Below are 23,967 nucleotides of genomic sequence, written 5' to 3' on the forward strand. Positions count from 1 at the left end.
AGAGCGAAGCTGGGTTCTCAAGGGACGGGAGCTTCTGAGAAGGCGCCCACATCCGAGAAAAGGTGCACTGGGGGTGGGGAGGGTGGGAAAATATATTCAGGAAGAAAAAACGACAGCGTCATTCCTGCATCTCTGCTTTCCTGTCGGTGAACCTTGGGCAGCGCAAGTGCGTCATCTCTCTTGCTTTTACCCGCTTACGGCGGGTGGAAACCAAATACACGCAAGAGTTCACAGCTGGCACCGCCAAGTATTACGCTGGCGCAAACGGGGTCCGACCCTTCCGCGGCTGATAGATTCCTCTGGGGGGCATTTATATGTATGCAATGCAGAGTAGGCAGCTCGGAGCCTCCCCCCAACTTTTTTTTTAACACGCAGGTATACCGAAACACGAGGAAGTAAAGCCCGCAAAGCAACGACGTGAAAAGTTACTTCCAAGGCAGTGCTTTTACTTGTATTTTACAAATATCAACACCCGGCACAGCGCATGGCTATCTTTGTTGGTCTTTTTTTTTTCTTGAGGTTAAGAGGGGACGAGGGGCGAGAGTGCGAATAAGCGTAAGGCTACTTGTCTTGAAAGCACGTTTCTGGACTAACTTCTGGGCACTTGCTGCCTCAATGAATAATACACGTCTAGATGCTACCGTTCACATGAAACCGTAGCTTATTCGAGGCTCCTGACTTTGCTTCAAGGTGAGCCTGGCCATGCGCTTTTCTCAGAGCCCATGAGCGCTCAGACTGCGTACTGCGATGGCTTGCAAAGAGGTCCGATTGTATACGTTTAGCCCTGCGGTGCTGCGTACATTATTAATATGGCAAGGTCTCTCATTCTAGTGTCCTCCCCTCTACAGTCGATAAAAGAGACGTTACAGGTCGCAGTGTCCCACGTACAGGATTGGTCTCTCTCGGCTTTACACTGTGCAAAAGAGGAGGCTGCTTAAAAGCGCATCCACGCTGGCGCAAGGTTTCCATGATAATGCACCTCGTAACTGCAGCCTGTTTTTTTTAATGATATATTCAAGCAAGTGAGGATAGCACGAAAGCAGAACTGATAACACTTCTTTCCTCCCACGCTTTCTCTGTCTTGCCGCATTGTGCGAAAGTAACGAATATGTTGACCGTGCAAGAGTAGGTCGTGTGCGTGTTCTGACTGGTAGAAGCGAGGTCCCAGCTAAAGAACTACAGCCAACTCCGATTAAAAAAAAAAAGAATTCACTAATGCTCCTCTTCCTAAAAGTTCCGCTCTGGCACAAATAGGCCGGCCCAGAGAGTTAGTCTTTAGGCATAGAAAGTACGGCGCACTTTCTTGGAATTTCTGCAGCCTCCAGCAGTGCACTGATTACTCAGTGAAACATTAGCAAGTCATTTTTGTCTTTAACAACGGTGAAAAGTTAAAGGGCATCTCGTTTTTTTTTTTTTTTTTGCTATCACAACGCAGCAAAGGTGACACCGGCGACTCCATGAGCTGCTCACATACGGGTGTAAAGTACGTTATAGTATAGCGCAATGTTTTCAGTGTATACTTTGTGCTCACGAAGTGAGTCTTTGCTTAAGATCACTTCATTTATTTGATGTTCTAAACCCCGTAAGTAACTTTTCTGTGTGAATATTCTACATCAGTTACAACGCACGAACGATGTAGTCAAAAGAGGTCTCCGACAAGGAGATTTCTTCGGAGTACAGCTTCTGGAAAAATTCGCGTCGCTTTCCAGCGGGACAGATATCAGTACACCTGGCACAAAACGCGTCAGCGTCACCAGCCACTGTGCGTGCTTTCACGGTAATTTACATTCACAAATCTGCCGCTGCAATGACGTCACGCAATGTGTGCAGGCATCTTTGTGGCAGCTTGTGCGGCGCTTTATTTTTTTTTTTCGGTAATGGTGACTTTAAGTACCGAACAGACTCAACCTTCACGCGTCGGGAGTTCTCACCCTGCTAGCCCAACAAACATGAACGCACGTTTGCATGCCTGTGTGAATTTAGCTTGAAGCTGTCTTGTTCTTTTGTTTGGTTTCGGGAAGGGCGTTCATGGGAGCACAGTGTTTTGACGCCAGCCGCGAACGGCGACGGTGCCACAAACAGAACGCTTCCTTTGCTAGTGGCAAGCGCTCAAGAGCAACTCGAAATGCAGCGCGTCCTCACCTTTTGCCTGTCGTAACGCGCGGAACGAAGCTAGCCTTGTTGACACCTGAAAGGCGCCAAGGGCAAAGCTCAACGTCAACTCGGAAAGCACAAAAGAAAAAGGAAAGAGGGGGCTTTCGAAAGGAGAAAAGACACTTTTGTTGTCAAGATGACGTAACCCTTAAATCTCCTTGAAAGAAGTTAGGACGGCGCTAAAACGACAACGACAAAGAGGCACGAACACAACAGGACGGGTGTTCGTGCCTCTTTGTCGTTGTCGTTTTAGCGCCGTCCTAACTTCTTTCAAGATATGAAACAACTAGCCCAAATCAAAGTACTTCTTAAATCTCCGCAGCGCCCGCACCGGTGATAAGGCCATTGGACAGCCTTCTTCGAGCAGTAAAGCGTCGTGTTCTCAGCTGCTGGACTCTGAATACAGCCCTCTAAATAGCTCCTTTTTTCGCGCCCTTCTTTTTGCACTTTTCTTTCTGCCATCTCGCTCTCATTCCCTTCATATCTCCCCGTACCGGGCTGCCCAGATCAGGTGCGGCCGGCGGCATCCTTCCTATCATTTTTCCTGTAACTACACACTATCAGATTGCGAACAAAATATGACAACACTAATAACACTAATAATATGCGTGCAATGTTTTAAACGCGAAATGCTTGCGGGCGAGATCGGACACGTTTTAAGCAATCATCCACCGATAATCACCCGAGCATTGTCCATTACCAGCCGTCGAACGATACAAAGTTAACTTTGAACAGCTGATTGATCCGGGTTTCGAACTGCCGACCTCTCGAGTCTCGACCCCAAGACCGCTGCGCTAGCGGCTCAGCCTAACAATTGCTCAGCGACCTAACAATTGCGGGGGCCTTGCCTACTAACGTCACCTGCTGCCGCTTAGCGGCGGCCTATGCATAATTCTGTGGGAGCCTGTTCTCGATTATAAGTTCGACTACAAACACCGCTTAAGAACTTTGTGGCCTATCGCAGTGATGCCAGCTTGACTCTGCAAAATCGACTGAACAATACATTGCTCCAGTAGGTCCCAAAAAATGTTGTTATAATGCTGCACTGCGGGGATGCGCAATATTTATGTTCCAGTCATACGGTGTCAATGCTTTGCTCAAGCGTAACGCTATTAGATTCTTCGGAAGAATCCAATTGCCCGATGCTTGGGGATACATCTGATTCCTCTAAGACATGTGCAGCGCCCAAGGAAACAAAAAGCGTGCCACAATGGCTCGTCCAGGATTGCCAGTTGCAAAGAATAAATCTGCGGAAGGAATAAAACATTGCACCGAGGAAGATAACGATGCTTGCATGCAGAGAACACGAAATAAATCTGGAAGGCCGTGAATAGCAATTGGTGCGCTTGCTACGTTAGTTCTGCCTATACGCCATTGGTGTAATCCTTTTTTGCTTAAATTTTAAGAATTAGCTGCTGTGGCAGTCTAAAAGGCGTGGCAATAGTCTGTAAGGTTTAACGTCCAGAGGCTGCACATGATCTATGAGGGATGGCGTAGTGGAAACGTGCGGAATAATTTCCACAACCTGAGGTCCTAGATTAATATGCGCCGGTGCTTTTGAAACATTGTTAACCCAGCCAGAAAGGTACCACCTACAGATAAAGCAGCACCGGATAGCCTCTTGTATGTTGTATTTATTTTCAGCTGGTTGCATTCAAGCAACGTGTACGAACAGCGGCTTCCCGCAAGGGACTTGGAGCCACAGTTAACCGCAAGTCTCAGACCGGCAGCGACGCCAAGCGGAGCTACTCGTCGAGGCACACGCTAACATGTGCGACTCATGAGAACGGAACGCGAGCCGTCCATGAGCGGAAGTTGCTGCGCCGGAAGTGCATAGGCGTGCTAGGTGGGCGTCTGACGTACTGAAGCATGGCACGGTTGCCTGGCACTCGAGCCCTGATAAGTAATCATAGCCCAATCAGGAATTACAATAATGAAGCCGCTAGCCAATCACGGATCGCGCCTTAGAGATGTATTGCGATTCATACCTCGGATGATCGGTGTTGAGGAGAACTCTTCCGATATAGTCACTATGCACTGCCTCAGCGGCGAGGCCTGGGGAATGGTGCACTCGTAGGGACTATACTTCAGAGGTGGAATGAAAACTATTCCCGTCACCCCTCTTCCGAAGTCATCCCTTTTACAGCCAAACTTCCGTGTAGTCACAAACACAAAACGACTTCTGTGTCATTGCCGTGCATGCAAAAATAAGGCCGCCAATGTCTGGAAGACGTTGAAGTAACGAGCGTTAGCTGTTTGGTTTACTAGATGAACAAAGCGAAGAAGAACACGCCGCTCGTTTCGAGAAACGGAATGTAATACCCTATGAAACGGGGTGGATTGCCACCATGCTCGGCTACGCGTGCACGCACGCCGCCTAGCGGAACGATCGGCGCCTAGCGCCATCTATCAGAGAAATTTCGATGCACGTCTACCCATTGTCGAGTTGCGCCCTCTCAAGATAAGTCCCAAACGAAATTTGCTTCGTTTGGGGGGGGGGGGGGGGGGTCAAGGTGGGCCTAGAATTCGGCTTGCGGTGCGATATGGTAACGCTTCGATTACAGTTTACCTATTATTTAATTGCGGTTTTATTTGTATACCACAACTCATAGGGTTTTATTTGCCTACCAAATTCAGTATGCAACTGTCCCCGGATGGGGGGTGCCCGTTGTTGTCGGAGTATATACAGCGGAACGAATGTATAGATGTATAGCGGTCCACTAGCCGGAGAGTTTTCCGACCCGTTTTAGGACATTTTTGATGAGGGGGAGGGGGAAAGAGATGAAAGGGCACAACCAATTTTAATGGCCGCCATCTTGGATTCGAGAAAGCGAAACTATGCCTCCATTTCGTCCCCTGATGTCATACATACTTCCACCTCTATCCACCATATTGGACCGTGCCATCATCAATGGCACGCGGCAGGTGGTTGTTTCTACAACGCTATTGCAGATGGCGCTACAAGTCTCAATGTGAGATGCGCTGTTTTCTAGTAATAGCCACAGATGGCGCTTTGATCTCAGGGTGATAGAAGACGTCACGAAATCTCGAAACGTGAAGAGTAGTTGCTGCCATAGATGGCGCTGTGGTCAAGGGTGGTAGCAGAACCCACGAAATCTCGAAAAGTGATGAGTAAGAACTGACGCTCTTAAAAGAAAAACCTATGATTATTATTGTTGCTATCGATTTTAAATGACTCGGGAACTTCACCTCAAAGTTATATTCATAACTCATAATGAAAATAACTTCATAATGAAAATATTTTGTCTTTCAAAGCATGAAATTAATACGTTTTCGTCATGGCACGTTACAGGACATAGTTTCCATCCGTCTAGCGGAGACACTATTGCTCTATTCTTTAAAATATACAGCTGCGACCCGCACTACTGCCGTTCTTACCTACATTATTTAGTTACATTCTCGCGCAAATGTATCAACGCACTTTCCCCGCTGGTACGCCTCATGTTAGGGTCTGAGCGCAAAACAGAACAGCCGGAAGTCAGCATCGGCCCAAGCCGCTTGTGCTGCTTCTCGGCGCCGTGTCATTCCGCGAAGCGGGCATGAAGCTGGCCCACGGTAACGCTTCGGTACAACAATGGCGGACCACGTGAGGCCCATTTCCACGCCATTCAGCGGCGGACACCGCGGCGTTCCACGACGGCCGAGAAGCCGTGTCCCGGGTCGTGCGCTCGGAAAGGGGACACACGCGCTTTTGACGGGCGACGGGCCGCGGCGCTCCGGGCGAAGAAAGGTGCCGGGCGGCGCCGGCGATGTTCCCCGGCCCGCGGCAGCCCTGACCGGAATAGGCGGAAGGCCGCGGCTCGCGGCAGCCGCGGATCGAAGGCAAACACACTCACGGTCACTCAACCGAGGGGCCCCACCGCGGCCTTGGGAGTCGGACGTCAGCGGCTGAGGGCCGTTCACCTCCACTGCTGCGAGATGAGAGCGCTGACCCAGGCCACCCCTACTTGGGGGTTCTGCAGGCCGGATTACTTTCATCGCTCAGACTGGAGGCAGTTTACGCGCACACATTATTACCTAAGAGGCACGCAGAGCGGGTTTTCTTGTTTTCGTACTAACAGAATCAATTCCTGGCTACATGCAGCTTAACGCCCACATCGTCGCCCCCGTCACTGACGTCACACAGCCGAATGAGGGAGCAAAACTTTTATTTTCATTTAGAGTGAGATACCATCCCAAACAGCGTTAATGAAAGGGTAGTTTCTTCGGGCAAGTAAACATGGCGAAGAAAGCGCTCAGTAATTATAGTCAGCATGGAGTGGAGGCATATGATTACCGCTGCCCTGGCTACTTCGCTGAATAGCAGCCCAGACAGTCCGTAGAAGGTGGTCAGAAAGCGCTCAGTAATTATAGTCAGCATGGAGTGGAGGCATATGATTACCGCTGCCCTGGCTACTTCGCTGAATAGCAGCCCAGACAGTCCGTAGAAGGTGGTCCCCGAGCTTAACTTTGCCGAATGAGTGGCTGCAGACAACATACAGTGTTTCGAGGCTAACTTCAGCCAAGGGTTAAAAAATAAGATATTTGAGTTAGGCCAGGGAAACCACTTACATACAGCTACCAACCGGCTTGGGCATAATAGGCAATTTTTGTTTTGCAATTAATTAATTATCAATTAAGATAATGTTCCAAATGGGTAAATATTGGCTTTAACAGCGATTGTGAGTAGCAAAGTTGGAGAGCACGTTCAGAAGCCCTCATTTAATTATTTGTGATAAAGAAAGCCTTACGCGAATCTTTTTTCCGAGCTCCAAAGAAAGCCCGCGAAATGCGAAAAAAATCACGTGACTACTGCAATCGCGCGCCACCGTTGTGCTGCTTTCAATCCTGGCTTGAGTGAACGAAATCAGCTGCTATCAAGGCACGACGACCTCATTGCTCCGGCAGGCCGATATGTCGACGGTGGTTGCGACGCCCGCGCGAGCCAGTCTGCAAGCGTGACGGTGCAAGCTCCGGCAGGCCGATATGTCGACGGTGGTTGCGACGCCCGCGCGAGCCAGTCTGCAAGCGTGATGGTGCAAGTTGCAGCATAGCGCTTGCAGACTGGCTCGCGCGGGCGTCGCAACCACCGTCGACATATCGGCCTGCCGGAGCAATGGGGTCGTCGCGCCATGCCAGCAGCTGATTTCGTTCACTCAAGCCAGGATTGAGATCAGCACAGTCGTGGCTTGCGAAGCGCTAGTCAAGTGATTTTTTTTTCGTATTTCGCGGGCTTTCTTTGGAGCTCGGAAAAAAGAGACGCGTCAGGCTTTTTTTATCGCAAATAAATAGAATGGCGGTTTCTGAAGGTGCTCTCTAACTTTGCTATTCACATTTGCTGCCTAATGTCAATATTTACGCATTTAGAAAATTTAGCTTAATTGCTAATTAAATAATTGCAAAACAAAAAAATTCCTATGATGAGCTAGCTGGTTGGTAGTTGTAAGTGGTTTCCCTGGCCTACCCCAAATATTTTATCTTTTAACCTTTGGCTAAAGTTATCCTGGACACCCTGTATACGAAACCACTGAAGACGAACAGAGATGCTCTTGAGCTGAGCAAACTGCAGAGACAGCCGAACGCCACATGTGTATCAGTGCATGCTTAAGAGACAAGTGCGCATCCACGAAAACGTGAACAGCCATGAAACCGTGCGTCCGGAGTTCGCGGCAATACTTTTGGGTCCGCACTGCTTGCCTCACCTCGGTATCGATAGCAATAGAGGGCACCCCCATCTTTAAAAGCGCACATACATAGGTACGTGGTTACGTGCAGCGCACTGTATGCATGGCCGCGTAGGTGGTAGTAGACCGAAAAGACAAAAGCCTCGATTGAATACAGGGGCTTCTATTGGCAATCGGAGGGAATTCTTATCGGCAGCAGTTTCACTCAAAATTTCGTGTGCATATCTGCACTTTTTGGGGGGTGCTTTTTGCCGGAAGTAAACTTATTTCGGGGGTCAGGGTGCACCGTGACCGGCCTTCTAGAAGGCGAAGTGGTTCAGTAGTATTTTTCTTTTTCTTTTTTTTTGCAAGGCGCTGTTTTGGTTCCCGTTTTTGTTCTGTGCGGTATGCGAGTTTAACAGAACTAAGGCTACAACATTTTATTCTGCGCATGGCGCGATTTGAAACCCGTCATAAAATGCACGCTCATCTCCTCAAATTCTTATACAGAGTAAGCTGTCATAGTTTTGGTTTAGCGATATAGTTCCGCATTCTACCGTGGAAACTAGTCAGCCGTACGACCTCAATTACTTAGTAAATTAACTTATCGCACCTTAATTTATTATAAGTTAACAGAGTGTAAATCAGTTCAATGACCACCACCTGCCGTGGCAGGTAGCCGCCACCTGGAACGGTTGGCAGGTGACAAAATGAAGAGAGGAAAATCCCCTGCCCGCATCTAGGAGAGAAGGGAGAGAGGGGGAGGAGAGAGGAGAGAGCCGGATTAGTTTTCGCTGATTCGCCTTAACACAACTGGGCTTTCTCTTACAGCTGAAGATGTAGACTCGAGAGCCAAATGCCGACCTAAATGGCTGAACCAAAACTATGGCAGCTTTCGCTGATTAAATCGCTGGGCTCTACAATTTTTTTATATCACAAAACATGCCTAATTTCCCTGCTAGCAAATAAAAAGTATACATTTTGCCCACAATACCACGGCATCCTGCGGCGCATAAGAACATTTCGTGAATTTAAACGAGATTCGGCCAATAAATCAGTGTATACTTAGAACACAAACATGGGCCCTCTAAAACCACATAATTGTCTTGAGTAGTGGCGCCCAGCAAGATGGCCGTCCTAAGTGCACAGTGACAATCTATAGGCGCCTTATGAGCGCAACCGCACTTGACGAGAGGGGGAAAATAGCGCATTAAGATGGAAATCAGCGGGCAAATCCAAGCAGATGAAGCCCCAAGAGCCGGAGCGAATGTTCGGCGCCGGTTTTTGCTGAGAACGTGAACAGGGAGGCAAGCGCAACCGCAGCCAAAGAGAGCGCCGCCAGTTGCATTCCCGCCAGCATGTAGTACGTATATGATCCGCGTTGCTGCGGTTGGGCCGGGTCCTTTATCGTCGAGTGTAATTTAGCACAAACCATTTTCTACCGCCCCAGCACGATGTCCCTGGCGAACGAGAACTTTCGCTCCTTACGCCCGAGGTTATCTTCCCGATCTCAGATAACATCTTTCAGGCGCACGTCGGCGTAATGGTGACGGCGCTGTTACCAGGGCTTACGTTGCCACTGCGACTCATTCCCCTTGCTCGACCTGTGTCAGCCGGGCAGATTCTGTTCGCGATTCACAGGCACGAACAGGGCCCCCCTTCCACTGGCAACGATAAACAAAGAGAGAAAGGCCGGTCGCCTATGCTGCGCGACCGACGCGCGCCGTGGGGAGCCTTGGAGGCCTTCGATCGACGGCAGCGCCACCGAGGCGGTGATCACGCGCGAATGCCCTGCGTTTGTTTTTCGCGCCACATACCGCTTGCCGCTTAAATTCGCTCCCATAATCGGGCCATTGGCGGCACGCGCACACGCTGGGAGACTATACTGGCGACGCGGGAATTTATCTGATAACGCGACGTTTTTTTTTTTTTTCACTAACCCTGGCGAGACTATAGTTTCAGAAGCTGCCTGGCCGTCGGGTCGTAGTTCTTGCGATCGTTCTTTCTATAAACTATACTTCGGGTGCCGGCAAGTCTTGCACTCGAACAGCAAACTGGCAATCAAATGGCAGATGCACAGTCGCTGTTCCGAATGCTGAATCTCTTTCGGGCGCAGACACCTTTCCGTTGTCTGAACCGGCCGAAGCGTGTGATGCGGACACGACATGCTCGCCTGGCGTTGTGAAATTGGTTCGCGTGCAAATCGGCTTCCACCCGCGACTACACAAACCCTATGTCGCCGAGTTATTATTTCTTCCTCAACAGTTCAGAATGAACCCAAGCAGGGAGAACCGTCAAGTGTGCATGCAGTCCTTTCCAAGTATAGGGCACTACTACCGGCGAAACACGAATGTTTTCTTTCCGGCACTGCACTACTCTATGATGATAACAACGTGTATTCCGCCACCCACGTGTTCTGCGTGATTAGAGAGGTACCTGGATGACACTTTCGGCCCCTGTGCATCTTATGCGAACACCTGGACAAAAGCGAAGCCATAATACAGCGCTGCATCTAATAGCAAAGGGGAAGTGGCTGCCAGCACGTGACAGTCGAAAGGACTAGTGGAAAATAATTTCAGAGTGTGGCCTATAAGAACTGGTTCGAAGCAGGTCGAAATGACTTCCTATACCATTTAAAGAGAACGCCTTTTCGGAATGTACTACAAAGCCCTAGAAATGTTTTCGGTCGCTATGTGAGCGCAATCACACTGCGAAAACAACAACAAAAAACACGCTCTTGTAGCAGGTAGCGATTGTCGCCCTGCTAAATGGTCTCGTGATGACTTGAACTTTGCAGTATACTAGTCAAGGTCTCGGATTTGATTACTGGCCACCACCTACCTAAGTTAACGGGGGGTGAGAGTATATTCGCTTCGATTTCAGAACACCAAGAAAGCCTATTTCTCACTTTAAGAGAGAGTTCAAGTACCAAAAAGTTAAGAAGTGGCAGCAAAAAAAGTTGTATTCCTAAATATTCCAGGCGGAATATTTAGCACACTAAATTTAATGAAAATACTGGCATACTTGTGTCCTGGCTATATCGTGATTGTTGCAGCTGTCACATATGTGTTGAGTAGGTGCGGAAAATTGTGTTAAATACCTTAAAGTTTGCGCATTTTCACGAAATTTACTTTGCGAGCAACACATAGTACGTAGCAAGCAGTTCGTGAATCTTGGGCGTACGTATGCGACATAGTCGCGATTGCCAGTGACTTGAGAAAGAATCACAAGGCGGAACGCTGGCTGAGCCGAAACCGATCATACATAAGAGGGCCTTATGACATATGACAATACAGTCGCATGACTGCGGGGCAAAAAGAAATGCGCGAGTTGCAGGATGAGAAGCAACAGCTCAAGCAATTATTAATCTGGAGAATGGTGCCATAACGAAATAGTGGGCGAAGGTGGTGAATACGGGCCAGCCGGGCTGAAGCCTTCCTCTCCACCGTCTTCTGGTCAAACTCCGACAAGCGGCAAAGGTTTTTGCTCGCCCAGTCCCTCTGCAAATGCTGTACGCGTATAAATGCCATCGGCAAAAAAAATAATAAAAAATAAAATATCCCACGCAGCAGAAGCAGGGTGACAAACAGCTAAAATAAACAAGACACGAAAAACAAGGGAATGGAATAAGGAAAATGAGGGGACAATTTAGCGGGGCTCGGTTTCCATGGCCAAGCAGGCTTCACACAAAAATCGGCGAAATCGGTGAGGGGGGTCGTTAGTGCTAGCGCACTAAAACTGGAGGGGATACTTTAGCTCCGCCTTAAGGGTATGACGCGATGATATTAACGGGTTAATGTCCATATATGCGGAATCGGTCATTCTATATTTTCATAGGTCTCATACCTCTCAGTCTCTAGGCGCAGTGGTGCAACGTTTAAGCGATGCGCCACTGCCCTGCGACGGCAGATGCTTCCACCGGGGTAATGTGAGACCCACCAAGCTTGCTGTTGCCGAGCAACCCGAGTCGCCAGACAGACAGTGGCGAAATCGGTGAGTGGCGAGGGGGGGGTTCTTAGTGCTAGCGCACCAAAAAATGCAAAGACAAGGAGGTGCCGGGCTGTGTTTGCGCACTGCGTTTATTAAAGCAATAAACCGCTTACTCGCCCAAGCTTCCACACTTATGCACTATATTTCTAGCACAAAGCTCCCTTCCGCGTCTCCATCTGCGCATTCTTTATATTTAGTAAATTTCGCAGTCTTGTGGCTGCGTTTCTGCCTTCTTCATCATTGTATACCAAACTGTGTTTACTGCGGCCATGAAAATCACCAGCCCGCCCAAGTTTCCGCACACGGTTGTAATGCGGGTTTAAGTACATTTTTCAACCCGCCCAGTGCCCCTCCGGCTAAATCAGCGTCTGTATACCCTCCGCCACATAAAAAAAACTTTCCCCGGAGGACTCCCATACCACCTGAGACACATCCAAACACTCACTATCGCCAATCTCCACAACATACACCGCATTCACCCAACATTATACGCATATACATGTCCCTGGTTTGGTGGTATTCCGACATTCACGCACATTGCATGGATATGCTCAGATAAACCGAACCCCTTAAAGCCGCGCAACGCGACGCTGGAGCAGTGGGAGGTGACACTGGCCAGCGGCACCGTGGAAGACCAGGAGGCGCTGTCGCCATCGCCAAAGCGTCGGCGGAAGCCACTGGAGTCTTGGACTGAGGACCCCACCCACACTCCGCTCCGGTCTTCTTTTTTACAATTAAATGTTTATTCTCTCTCTCTAGCTGGCCATTTGCATAGCACTAGGCTATTGATATGTGCCCCTCGTTACAAAAGGGGCAAAGCAGAAACACTCTGCTTGATGAAAAAAACGTTTCTTGTTGTCTTCATGTGCGGTTGGTACATACCGCCGCTGTTCAGGACCCGAATTCAGTAAGCAAGATTGTTAGACATGACCTCGGTTTGTGACTGCTTGGCACTTCCATTATCACCTCGCGGTTGACCACCCTTGACAGCGCACGGTCTTCAAGCAGACACTAACCAAACTTAAATAAAAGTACTTTGCGCATCCGGCTCTTGTATTTTATGTGCGCAGCATATTATGCATAATGTTAATGCTAAAAACTGGTTTAAAGCAGTCTTTCTGCTTTTGTAATTCAACACAAGGCAGAACCGAGAAGGGGGATTCTTGCGACGAGACATTTGCTCTCGCGCGAGCCAGGGCCATTAAATTGCTTTTCCGTTAAAACTACCGTAATTTCCGATATACAGGCTGCTCCCGGCGCATAGTCCCCTGGACGCAATGTTTGCTACTAAAGTTATTTTACCAGATTGTCCGCACCGTTACACAACATGCAGTTGCCAGGTGTGCAACAAGCGCATCAAAATACACGCGCACACACAGCGCAAGTATCACAAAACCTCGCAGTAGAAAAACTGTAGGGAATTTCTTGCCATATTCGGCGGCATCAAAAATATATTCCGCATATTCCGCACTTAAGTATCTGTTCCGCAAAGTTCAAGGTTTCAACATTTAAGCATGTTTAGTACGTGGACTGCATAGCGAAAATTACGGTGGTCCTTCGATGTTTTTTTTTTTTCATCTTGGGTTGCCAGTCTGACTGACCTGGTTATCCTCTGGAACGTAACTACAAGGAACCATTAATTATGAGGCGGAACAGAGCTAGAAAGCCGTCTAAGCGACAATGACTACCTTTGAATGTGACAACAAATGTCACTTTAAAGAGATCATGCAATCACCGCGTCGTGGTATACACAACCGGAGGATGAGGAAGCGAAAGCGGTGACTTCGTGAGCTCGTACGACGCCAGCGGTTACGTGCGTTGCGCCCGTGGTTTACAGCGGCGGCAGTGATTCACGTCATTGTCTCCCATTCGCCCGTCGCCGCTCATTTGCATGTTGCGTGGGCTGAACAACAGGCTTGTTATGCAGCGCAGGTACCTGCTCGGCACCACGCCTCGCTGAGCGCCAAGCGCGACAACATGTTTTAGGGAACGCGACTATCTGGCGAAAGAATCTTGCCTCTTTTATGTAATTTTTTTTTCTGCCCCTTCATGCCAGGATGGATGTGTCGCTCGGTCTTCCGTCTGCGGCTCATCCGGAGTCGGAAAAATGGAAGAGCGACGACAACCTTGACGTTTTTTCCTCGAGTAGTCCTGCGCGTGCTTCGAGGGGAAGAATGCAGGGGCGCCGAGAGCGTTCATGCGCCGCTGACGGCTGAGAGCGCCATGCGTGGCCGCCGGCACGGGTGAGGTCTTCCCCTGGCGGCGAGGCATGCACCCTCGTCTGCGCATCGCACCACGCGGCGTCATTAAGACCAGCGCGGTGATTAGCCCTTTGTGGCACAAGGTCGGCCGCCGAGGATGATCCGCTTACGGGGGAAGCCGCGTGTTTATAGCCGCCCCTATCCCCCACATTCTTGGGACGCCGTGTGACGGAAAGGGAAAATGAAGAATGGACGGAAATGCGCTCGCGGTGTGAAACTGCTAGTTCGTCAGAATTCTGGTTGCTGCGAGAGGAACCAACAAGTATGTGCCATAAGTGGAGACGCGTGTTAGGCATTCTAGGAAGCGTTATTTTGTTACTTGAACAGAGGAGAATTGCTGCGCGCTCGTAATGAGCGCGGGGCGCTTACGAGGTGAGTGCGCGCAGGAATTTTCATCGCGCGCCTTCCTCGCGAGTAATGATGGACAGCGAGTGTGCATGTTGATGCAAAAATGGCAATTTTCTTCTTTAAATGCTCCCGTGTTTTGAATAAAAGAAGAGGGGTCTTAACTTTTCCTCAGCATTGTTCGCGGAACGAGTGCGTCGTGTAATGTCACGGCTATTTGCTTTCGCTACTCAAGAAAAAAAAAAAACCCTCGTCGTCGTACACCACCCTAATTAGGGTGGACGAACCCGGGTGTTACGTTATCTGCAGACAGTACCAGCGAGAGGAAAGTGCACTTAGTGCTGCCGGCGAGAAAACTTCGCAAGGGCCAAGGTCGTTCCACCCTGCAAGGGCGGTTTCTCCAAGAGCAAAGTTGCATTGTAAACCCGGCACGAATTCGTAATCAAGCTGGAGGCCCTTAAGTGCGTCACCTCCTTCTTTTGTTTTTGCCAGCAGCCATTTCAGAAGCGACTGCCAAACGTTCAAGCGACGCCGTGGTAATAGGGATGACACGTTGAATGTCGCTCATGCCCGTACTTAGCTCCGCAGAAGTTGAAAAGGCAGAAATGGCGGCTTTCGACGGCTAGCTGGCCGCCTGCAACGCATCACACGTCGATGGAAACCTCTGCTGCTGCACACGCATTCGAACTGCCGCAGTGCCCGGCGGACGAGGGCAGTGCAAACGCGTTCCGAGAGGGTTCGCCGCCAGCGGGCGCGCCATGCCGTGTGCTCCTTAGGGGCCTGCGTGTAGCGAGGGAGGACACTGCCTCGAGCGTAATAGATCCGACCATCCGCGGCCCAGGTAGCGAGCACTTCCCCCGCCGGGTGAACGGCCACGTCGACCGTCGCGAAACCGTGACAAGAAAGCGAAAGCACGCTGCTCCGCCGCTAGTTGGCCGCCCGTTGTTTCGATCGCTCTGCGGCTCTTTGTCACACTTAATGCAACAGCGCCCGAGCGCCGAGGTGCGCTCTGCTCCCACAGCGGCCAGGAACGGCCTGCGCCCAGGGCACATCACGGTTGCAAGGAGAACAGTTAGGGATTCCGACCACGGACTCGGACTCCCGAAAGCACGGAGGGGCCAAGGGATGAAATGAGGAAAGAAGATGGAGAAGCGGAACAAAGTGCTTCGCAGCTAACGGCGCTGCCCGCGTATGTGTCTGACAAACGTGCCGTCAGTTGGGAACAACGGATAAAGACTGCTCAGTCCAAGAGACCTTTCAAGACCGTCCGATAGAGACTGACCACATATCAGCTCTGCAAGCTATACATCAAGCTAACGCTATAGTGGGGCTCCACCCTGCACTCGAACCGAGCTCTGTTATTGCTTTTTTTTCAGCCAGTGGATTAACGTCGCTGCTCCTTTCTCTCTCTCTCTCTCGTCTTTAATGCGGAAACGAGTAGCCGGCGCCAATTTCAACGTCGCCTGATTTTGGCGCATAAACAAATTTAAAACAATGCCCCATATATTAACAGAGAGATACCAAGAATGCTAAACTCATTTCCTGAAGTTGCAACACTTTTGTTGATTTCTGAGGTCAATACCCTTTATGCACTCAGAAAAAGTAAACATGTCGAGCATTCGCTGCTCTTAGCACCGTGGGTGTAGTTGCCTCAGAAGCGACAACTTGCGCTCGAGAGGTCACGGCAACTTCGTCTTCGCGTATAAGCGCCTCAATAGAGCGTCATTTCTGTTTTGCGAAGCTGCAGGGCAGTATAAGAGCTGCCTGAACGCGTTCGACGCGAGATGCAAAGCACTGCAAACTATTCTCACAGCAAGTGATGATAACCAAAACGTCAAGCAGGCGTTGCACTTAGGGATGTCCTTTCTCATAGCGTTGTGGACTTCTCATGCACATCGCATTATTTTATTCTTATTATTTCAGCGCCTGTATTCAAACTTAATGTATGTTCGAAACAAACGAACAGTATTTTTCTTTCAACATGCCGGATTTTCTTTTTGTTTACACGAAGTGGCCCGCGAAACAGCAGAAAGCCTGTGACGAGGGATACAGTTTTGACGTCCTCCGTCGTGTATACTTTCCTCACCTCTTTGTACAGTCGAAAAGTCGCGATTGAGGTACGCAACACGTCATTTACCATACGCACACCGCCATTTAGCACGGAACAGAACAGTCGTCACTTTTAGATACTTGGACCCCGTGCCTTGGGCATGATGTTCTTTGTTACTTACGCGCCAATAAACGCAGCATAACTTACTTTCAGATGACGAGCTGATTTTCGCAGTGTGGGCTTTCAAGCTCAGCTTCACCAAAACTGTGAAATTTAAAGGGATACTGACGAGAAATAGAAGCTGGCCCTATTGATATAGGGTACTGAGTTCTAATTACAAAGAGACAACTCTCTTCGGAGGCGGAATTTTTAAAAGCTAGAAAAGACAAAAAAAAAGCCAACGAAATACATGCAGGTGTCGCCATCACCGGTCGTTTCCCCAAGTAAAATGTGTGCGTTGACACCGATTTATTGTGCGGATTCCTGAGCCTACGCTACACAGACATTCACTTCCAAACGGTGGAAACCCGTCCTTGTCGGTGGGGGCGTCCCGATCGACTGGCGGGAAGGTTCTTAAATCCGATTTTCTCACCGATAAATTCATCTTTTGCTGCCAGATAAACGCCAACATGGCCAGAAACAGTCAGAGAATCAGTTTTTACTTGGAAGAATAATTGGATGGAGTTGACCTCAGCGTCTCTCTAAGCAGTGGTGAAACAACAGCAGTGTTTTCAATACACAATGACACGTAAAATAATATCCGTTGCTCATTAGTAAAGCAGAAACAAAAACCTCGTAAGGCCAACCAAGCACGTATCAGCCAAAAATCGAAACCAGAAGATTCCTGAGACAGCGCTTCTGCACCAGTTCAATCTACCAAACGACGTGAAATTGTTAGAGAAAAAAACATCAGATTTCTCCAGCTCTGGCATCATAGCTTCTTTAACGCATTGCTGCGTCTTCGTTGAAATCATTTTTCTTAAGTGTCTATAATTAAAAAACTATTAGTAAATATAAAATAAATTATTACAATAACTATTTTCTTGCCCCTGAATATGCCTCGACAAACGCCCTACAAAAACATGCAAGATTATCCCGTGTCCGAGTGACGTTACTTGAGGCATAACATACACAACTGGCCGACCGACTTTTCTGGGCCAAAGACATGTATCAAACATTGTTCGTTTACAACTGCTGGCATATTCCACGTTGGAAAGAGCACAAAAAGTGTAAATGGAATGACGAAAGTCTTTGTCTTTCTGGAAATAAATGTCTCGACGCTGTTACACTACAGTAATTAAAAGAAAAGGAGATCAGTGACGTGTGTTATGACGCCGTACGTATACATCCTGCCCTGCCAGACAGATCGCTATCGCCAATCTACCTCCATCTTCCATACGCAATCAAGGTGTACGGGTTGCGAGTCGGGTTTCTATCCTTGACCGCGAGCATAGCAGTGGCCTTTCGCGCTCTTTACCTTTTTGTTATCTGGCCATCCGAGATAGACATCATGCCATACGGCGAAAATAGTACATCCTGCGTCGTACTGTACGTCGCGACCTTGCAATGCAAATGGACACTTCCGGACCGTTTGGCGCAGCGAATGACGCATTTCTGGCGCTGTCTGGACCTCTCTTTCTCACTCCCTCCGAAGCAGAGAAATTTGAAAGTATACAAGACGCATTCTGCTCTTCGCTCTGTACTAGGGCATGCAAAATCAACTAAATTAAGAAGAAATGTTAACGTGCATGGCATATACCACACTCTGATAGTGGTCTATGTAGGCACGTCGAGAACTTTTCTGCAACCACATTTTGCGACAGCACACAGCTCACTCATCTCACATCCGTCATTGTAAATGGGTTTTAGTTCTTAGGGAAGCTGACCGCCTTAGTTTCGCAAAGGGAGCTATGGCACGAAGTGCCGAAATTCCTTAATTTTTTTACCGAGTTCTATGCGTACCAAGACGCCGGCGTAATAGTTTACCTTAATTTATGCCAATATAATATTATGTGGCTACACGTACGCAAAGCTCGTGACAGACATGGGCGATGGAACCAGCAGTCTGCACTGCAAACATGCTAAAAAAAAAATTCGCACAGCAACGAAAGACCCCACGTTGTCATTTGTAAGCCGAACAAACCAATAAATGATACTTTTTTACATCAAGTGCATTAGAAAAACACGCATTAATATGGTACTTCAGGGCAAACAGCCCTGTAGAGAAAGATCACGTAACATGCACGACTACCGCTGTACCTTACGTTCAGTTCTCTGTTAATGGCGGCGAAAAAAGTAATGACGCTGCGAATCATAATCTCAATACAGTAGTTCGAGCTCATTCTCGCCGCAACGTTCAAGCTCACTGCAGCTATACTGAAAGAAGAACAAATTGCGCTTTTTCTCCGAGAGCATGAAGGCCCCTTCACGGGTTTGCAGCCGCCGTGTAATAATGCTCCTGTTGTTCCCCTATTGTTCTCACTGCTCTTCCAATTCCTAAGGTAGTGAGTGAACTGGCCATATAAATTACAGCTAATTAAGTATGGACAACGGGACTACTAAATGGTCAGGAGCAAAGGGTAAGCGCCTGTCACTATGTAATTCGACAAATGAACACACTGCGTGCCTACCGCTCTGTATCATTACCTCAGTGCTGTGGAAAGATGCAGGGGTCATATGCACTAAGCTTCGTATGTCCTGGTGAGCAACATCCGTTCTGGAATGGGCAGCACCCATGCGATGGCCAGTGGCAAATGCCAGCCAGACTACATTTAAGACGCCCTCGAGTGCCAAACGAATCGAACATGCACGGACGTTTTTGAATAGCTTTGCGGGTCTGTCCAATGTATCGCTTACCTCGGCTACACGATACCGATCTTTTGTGGAACAGACAACCAAATTCTAGCGGCCGCTTCCTACAATATACAAACACCCAAACCTGGAGACGTTAAACCGACCATAAACTGAATGCAATATAGTCAGTACGAGTTCACAGACATTTCGGAGATACGAAACATGCGCACTGTGCCACCAGATAAAACTTCGAGTGATAAAATAGCGCAACCAATAAGTATATCAATGCCGACTCACCGAACAGCTTTCCTGCACTGCAAGCGGGTACGAATTTTTGACGCGCAAGCCGACTGTCTCAGTGAGCCCCGCACATTGCAATAAATAACAACGCTCACAACATCACAAAGCACGGCACGTCTTGACTTGGTACTGATTTTGCTTTTTAGAGTGTTTCTTGAACAATAGAATGACAGACGAAATATGAAAACGACAAAAAAAAACAGAAAAGCCGCGGCAGCGCCGCCCCGCGTGGCCTGTCCAATCATGACGCACGGCCATAAATCGTCACGTTTGACGTCACGAATTCAACAGCACTGTCATGGCATACTAATCCGTTGTTACCTGGAGGTGCCCCGGTTAAAACAGCAGAGCTTACCGCGCTGAACAAGCGGGTAGGTATTACTGCGAGGGGCCCTATACTATTTCACTTTAGTATAGCACAGAAATGCTTAGGAGGCGAGAGTTTCAAGTGTGCGGTTCAGCTACATCGTCCCCCTTGTGTCACGACAAAGGTATCCACTAGCAATAAAACCTGCAGGTATTTTCATTATGCGCCTTCGCAGCTTTGCGCTCACGATGAAAGAACGCTTCCAGCTACAAAATCCGTGCCCTTCGGGACCATCAGCGACGCACTATAACCGTTTCACGCTTCTGCCTCTGCGTGATCGGCGAAACATCCCCGGTATCATCACTCCGCGTTACGAACTCTCCGCGGAGAAAAAAAAAAATTCGCCGACAGAACGACTCCAGGTCATTTGGAAGGCGGCCCCGGAGGGAAAGCCGGAAAAGCGGTTGGCGACAAGCGATCCGCCGCCGGCTTGACCGACATTTCCCGACAAACGCCGGCGGCCGAGAGCGCGGGCTGTTCGCGGCATTCGGCATTACCATGCCATAAATATCCGCCCGAACGAACCGCAGTGGACACTGGGCGCTCGTCCCGTCAGGGGAGAAAGCTCGCGGCCTCTCGTTTGCTGTGTTCGCTTCTTTTTCTTTTTACTGTTTGCGATTATTATTGCTATTATTTCTGGGTCGCGCGTACTCTCCCTTCTGTTTTGTACCCTCAAGCGAACCCGGAACTCACGTAACTCGTTCACTCGTGACTACGTAAAGCTCTCATGCGTTGGCAGCAGCAGCTGTCCAGCCGGCCAGGGATTGCCGAAAAAGAAAGCAAATAGGGAGAGGGGGATGAGGAGACAAAACGAAACGAAAGCGAATGACAGAAGGCGGCGAGCAGACACGCAAGCCCGTCAGTGGGTGTCGTAAGATGCGCAATCGTTACGCCGGACCGGCCCGTCCGTTTTTGCACATCATCTTTTCTTGGAAGGCACGCATCTGCGCCTTTGAGCGAGGGTGAGGAGAGTGTGGGGATGAGCTTCAGGAGTGCGGCGTCTGTCGATTTAGAACGCTCTTCACGAGGGGCGTTTTCGCCGTCGCTATTCGGGGAGACATCGAGGCCGTTCTGAAGACAAGCTTCGCTCTTTCGCTCTTCGCTGTTTGTCGCGCGCTCGGAAGAGGCACTTAAAAGTCGCGAAAAGAAAGAAAGTTTGGACATCAGTGTTCGCAGCAAGTGAATAACGGGAACCAAAAGACTGTTTATATGTGCACTGAAAGAGCACTTCGAAAACTTCCGTTCCTTTCTTGTTGGCAAGCTCTAAACTGAATTTTGTTCGCACAGACAGAGAGACACGCCCTGCACAACTTTTCCTCCCCCATTTTCACACCAGCTGCCGCGGTGGCTCAGTGGTTATGGTGCTCGGCTGCTGACCCGAAAGACGTGGGTTCGATCCCGGCCAAGGCGGTCGCGTTTCGACGGAGGCGAAATGCTAGAGGCCCCTGTACCGTGCGATGTCAGTGCACATTAAAGAGCCCCAGATGGCCGGAATTTCCAGAGCCCTCCACTACGGCGCCCGTCATAGCCTGAGTCACTTTGGGAAGTTAAACGCCATAAAACCAAAACAATTTCACATCAGAGAATCTCTTCCCCCCGGCTGAAAGCATTATTTGAACTGAAGGTGAACAATAACACTGCACCAGTGTGATAGGTCGAAATTCCCGCCGTTCGTGGCACAAATTTTTCGAGTTCGGTGTAGTAGCCGATTTGGCTCCTTTACGGAAACTGAACCGCAATGAACATTTGGTGACGCGCATTTCGTCAGGAGTGGTCTAAAACTACAATAAAAACACAGGAAAACCGTTCTGTAGTTTCCAGTGCAAATACTTTTTCGCGCTTCCATTCCCCCTCTGGCGTGCTCCCGCACGCAGCGCAAATGAGTACGAAGTCTCATTTGCACTGAGAACGAGAGAACGACCACTAAGGGCTTGGACAGAAATGTTTCACACAGAGAGAAGTCTGCCGCCTGCGCACGTTACGCATACGCCATCTCCAGAGCGATTATAATTATTTGTACCTGTTAAGGAGGGAAATTACGAACAAACAATAGTTAATTTCACCCCTGAGGCGCGAAGAGCACCAGAATGTTGAGGATGAAAATATGGCCACCACTGCCTCACCACATCGGTTCAAAAACACACTTATCACTCTAAAGCACGCGGGTGATGCCAAGCCAGTGACGTTCACTCCGACAGCGAGCGGGCGGGGGGTGCACAGGCAGCGCGGTGGCGGCCCCGTCCGCGCGCAGCACTTTCTCTCTTCGTGGGCTCCGCTTTCTCCGGAAGTGAAGGCGCGATATCTCACTGGGCATGTCCCCATTCGAAGCCGCGCGCAAAGCGCGGTACGGCAAATCACGCACCGCGCGCCTGATTCGTACTGGCCTCCATCCCAGGCAGGCGGGGAAACTTTTTCAGAAAAGTACGTGCTCAACCGAACGGGTCAGCCAAAAATGAAAAGCTGGCCATCACGGCGTACCTGCGGTCCAGTATCGCGTCGGCGGTGAGGACAGCATCGGCTTGGCAAGCATGCTTGCATGAATGAGGAAGTGCCGCTTAAGAGGCGGCTCTATTTTATACTGGTCTAATCGCTCGAAGGCTAGCAGGCAGGCAGGACGTGAATTTTAGTGGTTAGGCGAAGCGAGTGAACTGGAAAGAGCAAGAGAGACGGAAACGGGAGAAACGCGCCGATCATCGATGATGGGTGGCTCAGCAAAAGAGTTGAGGCCATCGGCGCGGCCTCGCCTTCTCACCTGTACTCAGCGCAGGCCGCGTGGCTGGCGCATGTCGTCCCGTGGGCCGGCAGACCCGACGGCGCGCGAGCGCTGATCTCTGACGTCGCGGCTATCCTTGAGGGCGAGCCCGGCGCGCGCGCGCTACCGTCGGCGTACGCGACGTTGGCCGCCAGCGCAGCGCGAATGGGCCGCCCGCCGAAAGCGAGTCGGCGCGAAGGAGGAAGGCCCCTTTCCGGCTACGTCACGGGTCCCCCCTTCCCCTGCTGCTGCTGCTGCTGGCGGGCCGGCTCCTTAAAGAGGCCACTTTTTCCCGGCTGCCGAAGAAAGCCAGTCTGCGAGAACTCCGCCGGAATCCGCGGCCGCCCGCCGGCGGCGTAGCACTTTCGGCCGGCCGGGCTTTCCCCCCGCCCGCCACCGACAGCAGCAGGAAGATGAAGCTTTGTCGCGGGCCCCCGGTCCCGTGGAACAATACCCACTGCAGCTGGGGAGGAGGGTCCGCGCAAACGCCACCTCGGTCAGCAGCAAAACAACAACAACAAAAAAAACTGACAGCAACCGGGCGCCCCATCATTGCTCTTTCTTTGCGACCTCTCGCAAGTGGTCTCTTCGTCGAACGCGGGGACAAACGACTGACTGGCGTCGCGAAGCGGTGACAAGGAAAGTGGCCGGTGGGTTCCCTTAGGATAATGGGAGGGGGAGTTTCCAGCACTCTTGCATTCCAGGGGCCACGACCTCTACTGCGCTCCACGGCGTGTTTGTCACGCACAAGCAGACAGAATGCTGCCCCTGGGGGCAAGTCTTCAAACGCGCGGTACATCGCTTAGCCCTACTGTCCGGAGCAGCGAGCGCAGTTAACTGGTGGCAACGGCCGGACAACCCTCAGCCCGGGGGTAAAGAAGCCCTTACCTCCTGCCCACGGATGGCTTCAGGGCGCGCCGCCCGAGCGAAACACAGCGCCATGTGACTTGGGTGGAGGGTTTGGTGATGTTGAGCAGGTTTTCACTCGAGGCACAAGGGACAAGATGCTGAGCTCTTGATGCACCAAGGGATAGCCTTCGACTGGCTCTTGTTTTCAACCTTGCGCTCAGCGTGTCTCATGATGCAACCTCATGCATGCTCCGGAGCGAGCCTTCTCAGGTGCTCAGGATGTAAGGGGTAGCAGGTCCATTGTTCCTCTTGCAAGTATTTACTTAATACGCAGGAAGTGCGAATGACGGGGCCTTCTTGTACATTTCCTGCCTCCAAGGTCGTGCAGCTGCTACTCGGGTATTGGAGTTATTCCAGAAGTAGCTTCCGTTCCTGTAATCTGT

General features: G+C 50.0%; 1 protein-coding gene across 4 annotated transcripts in view; it reads right to left on the reverse strand.

Annotated features, from left to right (window-relative positions):
- Nucleotides 1-22,849, reverse strand: part of LOC144113626 (uncharacterized) — a 46,962-nt gene extending 24,113 nt beyond the window's left edge. For 2 of the 4 annotated variants that reach the window (XM_077646794.1, XM_077646791.1), the window contains exon 1: nt 22,676-22,849. Coding sequence is in view for 2 of the 4 variants with exons in the window: in XM_077646790.1 (XP_077502916.1) it covers nt 22,402-22,453 (52 nt within the window). In the remaining 2 variants the exon portion in view is untranslated. Of the gene's footprint in view, nt 1-22,401; nt 22,567-22,675 lie in introns of those variants that run through there. The other 2 variants (XM_077646790.1, XM_077646789.1) reach the window with 2 other exon arrangements.
- Nucleotides 22,850-23,967: the final 1,118 nt, after the last annotated feature.

This window comes from Amblyomma americanum, chromosome 1 (assembly GCF_052857255.1).
Source record: "Amblyomma americanum isolate KBUSLIRL-KWMA chromosome 1, ASM5285725v1, whole genome shotgun sequence".
Taxonomy (NCBI): Eukaryota; Metazoa; Arthropoda; class Arachnida; order Ixodida; family Ixodidae; genus Amblyomma; species Amblyomma americanum.